The 12902-nt window shown below is 36.4% G+C and overlaps 1 protein-coding gene and 1 non-coding gene across 3 annotated transcripts in view; one reads left to right on the top strand and one right to left on the bottom strand.

The window, feature by feature from the left end:
• The window catches only part of tns2b (tensin 2b), a 36888-nt gene extending 31230 nt beyond the window's left edge, over nt 1-5658 (top strand). Inside the window, exons 23-26 of one of the 2 annotated variants that reach the window (XM_056460181.1) lie at nt 541-709; nt 983-1051; nt 4680-4709; nt 4868-5658. In XM_056460181.1, coding sequence (XP_056316156.1) covers nt 541-709; nt 983-1051; nt 4680-4709; nt 4868-5012 — 413 coding nt within the window. In that variant the 3' untranslated portion in view covers nt 5013-5658. The remainder of the gene's footprint in view (nt 1-540; nt 710-982; nt 1052-4679; nt 4710-4867) is intronic. The other variant, XM_056460182.1, reaches the window with a different exon arrangement.
• Nucleotides 5659-12599: 6941 nt separating this feature from the next.
• On the bottom strand, nt 12600-12671 carry trnaq-uug (transfer RNA glutamine (anticodon UUG)). The gene has a single exon. It is a non-coding gene; the product is annotated as a tRNA-Gln (tRNA).
• Nucleotides 12672-12902: the final 231 nt, after the last annotated feature.

The following is a 12902-nucleotide window of genomic DNA, read 5'->3' as shown; positions in this document are numbered from 1 at the left end:
AGATGTTTTTAAATGTATTAGGATTGATACACATTTATCTTACACTACCAAAGAATATTTTTATTGTAGTTTTTGCAGACATAGAAAAACAAAGAGCAGACAGACAACCCCATCATGTAACAATACAAAATCTGCCAAATGTAAAATAAAGCATCAAACATGGGAAAATGACGACATAAAAGACATCTATTACCTAGAAAAAGACACCGCAATGGATGTAAGAAGAGGAAAAAAAACGTGCAAATTTTCAGAAATTAAACAACATTAATATTCTTCATGTTGTGTGAGAAGTTTGGGTTTTGTATATATTTTCAAAGTCTTTTGGGTTGCATTTATATTATAAGTCACCTTTGATTAATTTATAACATCCTTGCTGAATAAAACTATTAATTTCTTCTTTTTTAATCAAATTTTTCAATGGTAGTGATAAACGTCAAAGTTTCATATATTCATAATTAAATACACACTCTTGAAAGTAATTAATGCTGTCTTTCTCCCTCTATTGAATTGATAATAGCTCTTTCTCTCTGTCATTGTCAGCTTGTAACGTTCTCTACCTGAACTCAGTGGAAACAGAGTCTCTGACGGGCCCGCAGGCCGTCTCAAAAACAACCAAGTGCACTTTGACCCAGGAGCCTCGTCCTTCACCAACAGTCGTCCACTTCAAAGTGTCCACTCAGGGCATCACCCTCACTGATAACCAGCGCAGGTACAAACACACACGGCCAAGCAAAACAATCTACATAATATCACAGCTTCATTTATATCACTCCCCCAGCATATTTTTAGCTTCATTCTTCAAAAAAGAGATTAAAGTGACTTATTTTAGACGTTCGAGTAAACTACAGGCCTTTATGGCTCACATCCAAGACATTAATCATAAAGTAAAAACAGTCTTATCTGGTCAAAGCAGAGCACATAACACAGATAAGCATCAAATCCATATTCTTAATCTGTATCTTTTTTTTTTTTTGCCATATAGACTGTTTTTCAGGCGACATTACCCAATTCATAGTGTGACGTTCAGCAGTGTGGATCCGCTGGATCAAAGGTAAAACACAGCACCAGTCTAAAACGCACTACAGCTTTCATGTACTCTGTCCCATTGTATGGCCAAGCCAATAAGTATTGTTTTGAACTTAGCAGGGCTGCACGATAAGAATTAATGTGCATTCAGTCAGTTGTTGTTAGAGAAAAACCCTGACCGGGTGGTCTGGGAATTTTGTATAATTCTTAAAGGGATAGTTCACCCAAAAATTAAACACTAAAGAAGATATTTTAAAAAATTAAGAAATCTATACTAGGAAAGCAATACTATGGAAGTCAATGGCTACTGGTTTCCATAATTCTAGAAATGATCTTTGTTTGTGTTCAACAGAAAAAAGAAACTCAAACAGGTTTAGAACAAGTGGAGGATGAGAACATAGTGACAAAACTATGCCTTTTTTTATCCTATTATGCTTAAGACTTTGCGCATAAGTCAGGGATGCCTAAACTAGGGCCCGAGGGCCAAAGTCAGCCCATGGTAACCTTTGATTTGGCACATCATCCAATCTGAGAAGAGAGGGAAAATGAAGAGAGGGAGGATGGTTTAGATACTGTAATTTGTAACATAATGTAACCTTTTTTTGTTTGTTTGTTTTATTGCTGAGCTACAAAAAGCTAACTGAAATATGAAATGTTTCAATGAAATGTAAATAAATCAGATTTTTGTTAAATGTATGTACTATTACCCAACGGATATGCACAGACCTCAGTGAGCAAAAAAACACAAAGGGAGATTCTGCTTGACAAGTGTATTCAGCACTGATCTCCACTGTGTTATGAATGTTTTTTATTGAAATAATTTAAATGTAATCATTTAAACTATACAGAATTAGTTGATACGATTTAAATTAATGTTTTCAATTTATTTTTAAAGTTTTGGCCCACGGCTCTCAATGATATCTGGTTTTTGGCCCTAAAAAACGAAAAAGTTTGGGCACCACTGGCATAAATAAATCAAAATGATGAGTATTTGCTCACTGAAGCCAGGCCCAAATAAGATAAACAAAGCTGATAAAAAATGTAGTTAATTTTCTTTAAAAACAACAACAATAAAAACACTGTATTGCTGTTTTAAGTGGTTTAATTAAAAAATGTAGTGCAACAGATATTCTGGACTCCAATTGTGAATGTAAGTGTCAGTAGATAGTACATGCAATTTTAATGCAAACACTCAAATAGAGGCGAGTTTCTGTTGTGTTCTGCGCAAATAAAAAAAAATTGAACTAGAGAGGCAAAGCTGTGAAACCCAACATTACAGTTTTACATTGTAATGTTAGAGTGGCACAGTGGCTCAGTGGTTAGCACTGTCACCTCACAGCAAAAAGGTTGCTGGTTTGAGTCATGGCTGTGTCATTTCAGTGTGGAGTTTGCATGTTCTCCCCATGTTCGTGTGGATTTCCTCCGGGTCCAAAGACATGCACTATAAGAGAATTGGGTAAACAAAATTGGTCATAGTGTATGAGTGTGTATTGGTGTTTTTTCCCAGTACTGGGTTGCGGCTGGAAGGGCATCCGCTGTTTAAAACATATGCTGGAGTTGTCGGCGTTTCGTTCCATTGCAGTGGCCCTTGATAAATAAGGGGCCAAGAAGAAGAAATATTAACGAATGATTGTAATTTTACTTCTATATAATATTATTTGGTTGTAATCAAAATAAAATGCCAGTTGTTGTTATTATTTAAAGCTGAATCAAGTGGAGTGAATCATATATTTTATGTTAATTTTGATTACTGAGAGAGATATCTATTAGTTCTTGTAAAGATGTAACCGAAACATGAGCACCCTGACTTACTTAGTTCTTAATAAATACTAATTCTTTCCAGATATAACTATTTCAATAACTGTGGTTCCATCACCTTACGTTAATGTAACTTTTGAAGCATTGCATGAGAAACAAGTGATGGAAATCCCTTAATTTCGAATAAAATTATTTTAATTCACTTGAGGTGAAGTATTGGAGTTGTGGAAAAAAGGTTAATGTGAATAATTGGAGATGGAAACACAATTTCTGATTAAACTCTGACCAAAGAATGTTAAAGGCAAGTCATTTCACTCAGCCGCCATCTTCGAAATGCCTCTCGGGCAGTATACGCGGGCATTCTGTATGAATAGAGAAACATCAAATTATTCAAAACTGTTAGCCAAGCTTACGATTACATTACATATTTGAAGTCACCAATAGGATTAAACAACAACTGTCTTGTAAGTTTAGTTTCCAAACATTCAAATCAAACTAAATCAGCATTTTTTCTGGTTGCCCAAGCTAATGCGAATGCGCACTCGAAAAGAACGAGATTACGACACCAACCTCCAACCTCTGTATGATGATTCATTAGATCGTGCTGGTCTTCAGAAGTAATTCACAACTTGGTCTTGATGGCAAATCTTCAGAAATAACAGCTACTCTTTGTTTACTAGTTTGTGGGCATTTGAGTAGTTGCTGTCATGTGATCTGTGTTTGACAGGACAGACTGTACCTCGCGTTCGTTTCTTTTAGATAACGAAACCAAAAAACATTTGTTTTTTACGTATAGTTGGTTTATTTAAAAGTAGGGCTGGGCGATACGACAAAAACGCAATCTCGATAATTCATTCATTCATTCATTCATTCATTTTCTTTTCGGCTTAGTCCCTTTATCAATCTGGGGTCACCACAGCGGAATGAACTGCCAACTTATCCAGCATTTGTTTTATGCAGCGGATGCCCTTCCAGCTGCAACCCATCACTGGGAAACACATACACACTTATTCACACACACATACACTACGGACAATTTAGCCTACCCAATTCACCTGTACCACATGTCTTTGGACTGTGGGGGAAACCGGAGCACCCGCAGGAAACCCACGCGAACGCAGGGAGAACATGCAAACTCCACACAGAAACACATATTTAACGATAACGATATATATTTCGGTATAAGTTGTTAATGCTTCCAGATTTAAAAGAGTATCCCAACAATGACTGAAGCCACAAAAATTAGAGGGTCCATTAACTGGCATAAGAAACTTTGGCCGATAAATTACATCTCTAATATCAACACACTTTTAGATTCCCATTTTTCCACATTTCTGCTGTGTGATTGGCTCTTAGATCAATAGAGTAAAAAAGTCCAGAGCTCAGTCTATATTGATCGATGATTGGCTTCTGTACTAGTAGGCGGGGCTTCATTCACCATATTATGCTTTACAGATTTCCCTAATCAAATCTATACGAGTGACATGCCTAGTGTATTCTATAGTCTTTGTCTGACCTTTGTTTACTGTTGGTTACTAGGTTACCAATACTACAGTCAGCTGCTCTAACAAGTTGATGGAAATACACCTAATTCCCAGTTGGGATGTTTTATCACCCAAAATTTAAAAGATTTGTTTCATGTTAGGATGGAAATCCGGCTCATCGACATAAATATCAAAATGTCTATTTATTTCCCCTAATATCATTCAGCTCTAGAAAGTACAAGATCTACAGGAAAGTATTTGCCTCTTGTGCTCATCTAAGGCTGTCAACATGGCATTGTTATCATTTATTTCTTCTGCTCAAGAGGTTTCCTGCTGTCCTTTATGCTTCTCTCCTACTTGCTCTGCTTGTATATGTTGCTTAGCCTCTGTGTGTGTTTGTGTGTGTGCCAGGTGGGTTGATGCTGATAACACTTCCTGCAAGTAAGTGCTTTACTTATACACTCCTATATTCTCTTTCATGTATACCTTTTCCTACCCTTTCTGGAGTTGTGTTTCGCTAATATGCACATGCATTTAGTTCCTCAGAATAAGCAAGGTTTTGTCAAGGTGTCTAATATATCTCCACTTGTTTCCTGTAGGATGTTTGGATTTGTTGCGCGGCGCAGTGGTGCTTTGGGAAACGTGTGTCACCTGTTTGCAGAGCTCGACCCAGAGCAACCCGCCACAGCCATCGTGAACTTCATCAATAAAGTCATGCTGGGACCTCAACAGCTGCGAAAATGAACACAGTATTGAGGAAAACAAAACCGGGGATAACAAAACAAGGACAAAATGGTATGAAATAGATGCTGGCAGTGTTATTTATATTTATATAGAGAGGTTTTGTAATTAAGACACACACAAAACTCAATATTCAAGCTTCCTTTTGTTCTGCCACATTCATATCTGGTGAAAATCAGTCATTTAAGGGCAAGTCCTTTTCGATTTTATTACATAGACGTTAATTAAATGAGAACAATAACAACTGGACATTTTTTTTCTGGTAAATGGAAATAAATAAATAAATAAATTATAGAGTGAAATTTTTGACAATCCAACCTATGTTGGGTTGAAAAATGGGCTTTTTAATCATAGCACTCATGATGCTGAAGCTGTGCGACTGTCATTGTGTTATGTTTTTATTTTCATTCAATTTGATTTGATGTCCTTGTGCGTTTGTTTTTTAGTTTTGATTGTGTGTTTTGTATTCAAAATGGCCTTCACAAGCCACGAAATTCATATTTTTAGTGACCGAGGCATTTTTAAATTCCTACTTATTTGGCATTTTAATAAAAATGCGGAGAAAATATGACGAACATAAATGCCTTAGACTCTCCTTTTTCATATACAGTATCTGATGTCCAGTTATTTAATAAACGTTTGCAGTTATCATATGCTCCCTGTTGTTTTCTCTCGAGGTGTATGGTCATTTTTATTGAGAGTATAACTTTAACAACATATGCCTCATTCACAGTTGCAGTGACTTTGTAGCTGCCTGTCGCTCTGTGTGGTGACCTGCTGCAAACGCAGATTTGTGTAGGTCTAAAGCACGGATAATACAACCAGCCACTGAGCGGATCATGTGAGGTCTACTGGTGCTTTAATTGGCTGTCTCTCAAGAAAGTCCCACTTCGTTTGCATAAAGGATTCTCAACATTTATATATTTTATTGCATTAACAACAGGCAATTACAACATATAAACAGATAGAAGTATAGTGCAAACAATATGAATATTACTTTTTTGCAACAATATAATTTTAAAGTAATATAATGGTGAAGCAAAAGAAAGACTGAGAAAGAAAAAGAAGAAACAAACAAAATAAACAAATATATTAATTTAATAAATAAATAAGAGTGAGCACATGAAAAATACAAATGAATGCAGAATATTAAATAAAGCACATGTTTTATAAGTTTTATCTGCTTTCTTGTTATGAGACTCTGTAATGGTTTTCAAGTACAGATCCAGTTCTCCTTAAAAAAATACTAAATTTGGCTTACATTTGAGTCTATTTACGTTTATGTATAAAAAAAAAAATGTTTCCAATAAATAATATGAGGTTTATACAAAAAGTTGAATTAGGGATTGTTTTTCTTCTATGTAAAACCCGAAAATAGTATGTCTATAGCTTAAACAAAAATCACCACAAACCTTTTAGACAATTAGAGAATTCACATCAGAGCAGAAAGATTTAACAAAAGGGACATTCCCAAAACAAGTGAGCAACAGATTCAGAAGAAGTCTCAGAGAAAGAGCAAGAGACGTCAATGTCATTTTTGACTTTCTGTAAAAATTGTTCAACTGAAAAAAAAGAAATCTGTGAATCATTTCCAAAGATATTTCTTTCATTTTATTTGTAAAAAAAAAAAAAGTCTGAGGGAGCGACCAAACATATGACCATTTAGGATTCTCAACAGTCACGTTGCTCAACACACCCAGCTGGTCGTTCGCGTAGATGGAGGTTTCTGGAAGTGGCTTACTCTCCATTGAATGAGGCTTGCAGTTGTTATTTTATCAGAATCAGAATCAGAAAGAGCTTTATTGCCAGGTATGTTCACACATACTAGGAATTTGTTTTCGTGACAGAGCTTCTACAGTGCATTGTTATTAAAGCCATAGTTCACCCAAAAATTTAATTCTGTCATCATTTACTCACCCTTTACTTTAAAGGAAGCTTTATCATAATAAAAGAAGAAATTTTAATAAAGGTTTATAACCACTTGAGGTTGAATAAATAGTGAGTAAATAATTTTTTGGGTGAGCTGTGCCTTTAAGCCAATACAACTGGCCTCTGAGCGAGCTGAGAGAGGATCACGTGGGCTCTACTGATGCTCCTATTGGCTGTTGCTCAAGATAATCGCTCTTCATTTGCATAAAGTTTAAGGATTCTCAACTTTGTCGCACCGCTTGACATGCCCACCTGGTCGCCAATGGTCGCTGTCGCTTACGTAGACAAAGGTCGCCGGACGTCGCTCTCTCTCCGTTAAAATGAACGGTCGATTGTTGCTTTGCCACTGCAAGTCGCTTGTCTTGTGAATGAGGCTTACAGTTGTTTTATTATTATTAAAGCCATAGTTCACCCAAAAAATCTAATTCTGTCATCATTTACTCACTCTTGTGTCAAACCTTCATGAGTTTTTTTTCCTCTTTTAAACATAAAATATGATATTTTGAAGAATGCTGGAAACCTGTAACTATTGACTTTGTCTATGGATGTCAATGGTTGCTGCTTTCTTGAAAATATCTTCTTTTGTGTTCAACATAATAAAGAAACTTATAAAGGTTCATAAGCGCGAGGGTGAATAAATAGTGAGGTAATTTACATTTTTTTGGATGAGCTGTTCCTTTAAGCCTCATTCACACTAGCTGCCTGTCGCTCTGGGTGGTGACCTGCTGCAAACGCAGGTCTGTGTAGGTCTACAGCACAGAGAATACAAGTGCCTCTGAGTGAGAGAGAAGATCACATGACCTCTACTGGTGCTCTTATTGTCTGTCGCTCAAGAAAGTCACTCTTCATTTGCTTTAAGTTGAAGGATTCTCAGCTCACCACGACCACCTGGTCGCCAACAGTCGCTGTCGCTCGCGTAGACGGAGCTCACTCCCGGTTGCGAGTCGCTCGTAGTGTAAATGAGGCTATACAGTTGTTATTTTATTATTATTAAAGCCAGTTCACCCAAAAATCTAATTCTGTCATCATTTACTCACCCTTTACTTGTCTCAAACCTTTATGAGTTTCTTCTGTAAAACATAAAATAAGAGATTTTGAAGAATGCTGCAAACCAGTAACCATTGACTTTCATATTTGTTTTTCCTGTGGATGTCAATGGTTGGAGGTTTTCAGCTTTCTCAAAATATCTTATTTTGTGTTCAACGGAATAAATCAGAATCAGAAAGAGCTTTATTGCCAGGTATGTTTACACATACAAGGAATTTGTTTTGTGACAGAGCTTCTACAGTGCAACAGAATTACAGAGACAGGACAAAAAAACAGATAATAAATATATTTTTTATCTTTATTAAATATATTATAAATATATTTATTATAAATATGTACTATGTAAAATATTATATGTGCGGCTGTTATGTGCAAATTGGCGTGTGAAGTATGTTGTTAAATAAATAAGTGTATATGTGTATAAAAAGTAGTGATGTTTGTTTCACAATTACCATTATAAGGTGTTAATGAGATGGATTGCCTGAGGGAAGAAGCGGTTTCTCTGTCAGGCTGTTCAGGTGCACGGTGCTCTGTAACGTCGACCAGAAGGTATAAGTTCAGAGAGGCAGTGTGCTGGGTGCGAGGAGTCCAGAGTGATTTTGGCAGCCCTTCTGCTCGCTCTGGATAAGTACAGTTATTGGAGAGTAGGGAGGGTTGTACCAGTGATTCGCTCTGCAGTCCAAGCTATTCGACGTAGTCAGATTTGATAGCTATGCTAAATCAGACAGTTATTGAGCTGCAGAGATGAAAAAGAAACGTATAAAGATTTATAGCCTCTAGAGGGTGAATAAATAGTGAGCAAATGAAAATTTTTGGGTGAGCTGTCCCTTTAAGCTATTACTTTGTTAACATACAACAAAGCTGCGGGCACACTGGACTTTTCTCCCCATAGACTTCCATTCATATGCACGCGAATGCGTCAGACCGGAAACGCAAGCTCGTGCGACAAGTTTCGCAGTTCGCTGTGTTGCAAAGTTCAAGCTTAGTGAACTCTGTCCTGTGAAATCGCATCACTTGACTGCATGAGACCAATTGAGGATCAAATCATGACCTCTCTGGACAGAAATTTAAAATATGGACCAATCATACGCTTTTTTAATTGTCTAATCGTCTTGTTTAATCCCGCCTCTTTTTGCAGCGCCATACTATAGAATTTCACAAGCTCAAACTATAGTGTGACCGCAGCTTTAGACTGTAGAAAACCAGTCCACATTTAGGTTTTTTAATTGTTAGCCATGTCATGCTTTACTTTCTTGTACAGACAGGAAAAACACTGTTAGTCTTTGCTTGTTGTCAGTTCAGCACATTTTGCTTAGGTGTGGCCTGCAGTCATGAGCATGACCCTATAAATAAAGGCAGTTAATTACACCTAATACAACACATCTTCTTACCAGTAATCTGCAAGGTGTAAAATAGAAATATACTGTACGTGTGTGTTGTGTGTTGTGTGTGTGTGTGTGTGTGTGTGTGTGTGTTGTGTGTGTGTGTGTGTGTGTGTGTGTGTGTGTGTGTGTGTGTGCGTGTGCGTGTGTGTGCCTGTGGAAATGCTCATTATCAAAATATCTACTTAGCCAATCACGTAGCTGCAACTCATTGCGTTGAGGCATGTTGATGTTGTCAAGAAGATCTACTGAAGTTCAAACCAAACAGAATGGAAAAACTGGAGATTTAAGTGACTTTGGGTCATGGTTATTGGATCTGTACAAGCTGGTCTGAGTAAGGCTTCTGTCTGTGTCAAGTATTCATGAAGATTTTTTATGATATACAGCAGAGAGTCCCAAACTATGGACCACAGGTCAGGTGTAACCTTTCATTTGGCCCGCCATGCCATCTGAGAAGAGAGGGAGGATTTTGGGGCAGATTGGGGTTAATGGTTTTCATAGACAAGTTAACGTAACCTTTCATTTGTTTGTTTTATTTTTAAGCTACAAAAAGCAAACTTCAATTAAATGTTTCAATTAAATGTGTATTCGGCATTAAACTCAATGTTATAAATGGCATTCTTATGTTTTTATTATGATAGGTTCATTATGAAATGTAAAAAATATATAATGGATTAGTTAATATGCTTAAAGTAATCTTTTCAATTTATTTTTAAATAAACAAGGAAATTATTCATGGAAACATTGTAATACAGCTTGATTTATTTACCTTCGGCCCACAGCGCTTAATAAGGTTTATTTTTGTCAGCGCCAGTGGTGTAGTGGTTAGTGCATCGACACATGCACTCCGGTGCTCGCGGCGACCCGAGTTCGATTCCCGCCTCATGGTCCTATGCTGATCCTTCCCCTTTCTCTGCTCCCCATGCTTTCCTGTCAATACTCTATACTGTCCTATACAATAAAGGTGAAAAGCCCTAAAAAAACAGTAATTAGGTCTATTTTTTAGCCCTTCATAAGAAAAATTTTGGGCATCTTGATAATCACGGTATTAACTGTCTTTTTAACTCACAGTATTAATCTTTTTTAAGCTCCAAAAAAGATTACTTTAACAGGTAAAATAACCAATAATGTTTAGTGTAATGCGTTGAAATAAATAAATTTGTGTAATGCATTGAAGTAAAAAAAAAGATTAGTTATTAACTCCATTTTATTTTAAACTGGAGCCTTACTGTACAGAATTAATGAACTAAAGGCCTATAGATAGTCACAGAGGTTTCAGTATTATAAGCCACATTAACATGAAAATGTTTGTGTGAAAATAAATCACTAAAGTTTTCAAAGGCGCTCTAAAAGTCTAAATAATAAATAATTCTTCACCGTATTTTGAAGTGCTCACTATATCAATATTGTGCATGTTCTTTATGATGAATATTGAATGTCAGCATCTAGTTTGAGTATTTCTGAAACTGCAGATCTACTAGGATTTTCATGCACATCTTTAACTAGGACTTAGAGAAATGGTACAAAAAACAGAAAATTTCCAGCAAGCATCATTTACAGTTGAAGTCAGAATTATTAGCCCCCCTGTTTATTAGCTTCTGTATATTTTTTTCCCCAATTTCTGTTTAACAGAGAGATTTTTTCAACACATTTCTAAACATAATAGTTTTAATAACTCATTTCTAATAACTGATTTATTTTATCTTTGCCATGATGACAGTAAATAATATTTGACTAGATATTTTTCAAGACACTTCTAAACAGCTTAAAGTGACATTAAAGTCTTAACTAGGTTAGTTAGGTTAACTAGGCAGTTTAGGGTAATTAGGCAAGTTATTGTATAACCATGGTTTGTTCTGTAGACTATCGAAAAAAATATATAGCTTAAAGGGGCTAATACTTTTGAACTTAAAATGGTGTCTAAAAAATTCAAAACCGCTTTTATTCTAGCCGAAATAAAACTTTCTCCCGAAGAAAAAAATATTATCAGACATACTGTAAAATTTTCCATGCTCTGATATTATGTGGGAAATATTTAAAAAAGACAAAAAAAATCAAAGGAGGGCTAATAATTCTGACTTTAACTGCATGTGGTTGAAAATGTTTTGAGGTCATAGGAGAATAATCAGAGCTGATAGAAAGCCAAACAAATAGCTCCTGTTTACAACTGAGGTCTGCAGAAGAGCATCTCTAAGCACACAACACATCAAACCTCGAAGCAGATGAGCTACAGCAGCAGAAGAACAGCACATCTGTGACACTGCTGTCAGATGAGAACAAGAAGTCCACAATTCACAGAGACCCACCAAAACTGGAAAATAGAAAACTGGTAAAAGGTTACCAGTTTCGGACGGTAGGTCAGATCATAAACAGCAAAAAATCATGGATCCACCTTCCCATTTATCAACAGTTAAAGTTACCGGTGTTTGTGTATAATAGCGTGAGAGAGATTTACTTGCCATATTTTGCACCCCTTTGTACAAAATGAGTATTAAACACCAGAGGCTACCAGAGAATTGTTGCCTACGGTGTACACATTTTGTAATTTCTACTTCTGACAGAATAATCACCTCAAACTGGTTTCTTGGACATAACAGTGAGTTTTCACTCAACTCAAGTGGCCTCCACAGTCACCAGATTTCAATCAAACATCAGTTGGGATATGCATCTGATGGTGCTTTAATATAAACCCAAATCTTTAAGAATAGTCACTTTGTTGAATATACGTCAAATGCGGGTAAATTCTGGTACTAGTAAGTTGTACCTAATAAAGTGGCTTGAGTGTATGATTCACATTAGCGTTTCACTTACATCCACAGTACAGCTGAAATGGTTTCATAAAGTAATCGATGTGAACAAGATGGACTAATGCAACTTATTCCATTATAGGTCTACTCTTATTTCAAATGTTTACATAATAGAATGGCCAGTACAGAAAGCCCTGGCTATTTTCATTGTGCCTAAATGGTTATTTACTGTCCCCAATTTTGATTCCTTTAATGTAACCAGCTATTAAATATCCTTAATTTCTCTTCAGCAATGAAATGTGATCATACTGCATCCCGAAGACATTGTCATTGCTTGCTTTGTTAACATACTCTTGCTGAATTAATCGCTTTCCCTGTCTGTTTGTCTTTCAGAAACGTTGTGCTTGCGTTTCCTAATTGAACGAGACAACCTGTTTGTTTTCAATTTTCGACTACAGTAGCTTTTCCGCACTTTCAAAAGGACGAGGTCCCACCGAGATTTGAACTCGGATCGCTGGATTCAAAGTCCAGAGTGCTAACCATTACACCATGGGACCGTGCTGCCGCGAAGAGCCGCATTACCGCACTTATTGTTACACACGCTGCTTTTTCCACATTGTGAATGCGGGTTTTATTATTGGTCTTCATGTATATACATCTCTCTATTCTGTCTGAATTTGTCATGTTTCCTTTCTGTCGTGTATTTGCTGCTTGGCTAGCTTATTAGCCACGGCAGCTGTTTACTCAAATCATCTGTGTTTTCTGACTAACATTAGCTTTTTCAGTCG

This window comes from Danio aesculapii, chromosome 6 (assembly GCF_903798145.1).
Source record: "Danio aesculapii chromosome 6, fDanAes4.1, whole genome shotgun sequence".
Taxonomy (NCBI): domain Eukaryota; kingdom Metazoa; phylum Chordata; class Actinopteri; order Cypriniformes; family Danionidae; genus Danio; species Danio aesculapii.
Note: the sequence above shows the minus strand (reverse complement) of the source record. Positions and strands in the feature narration are given on the sequence as shown.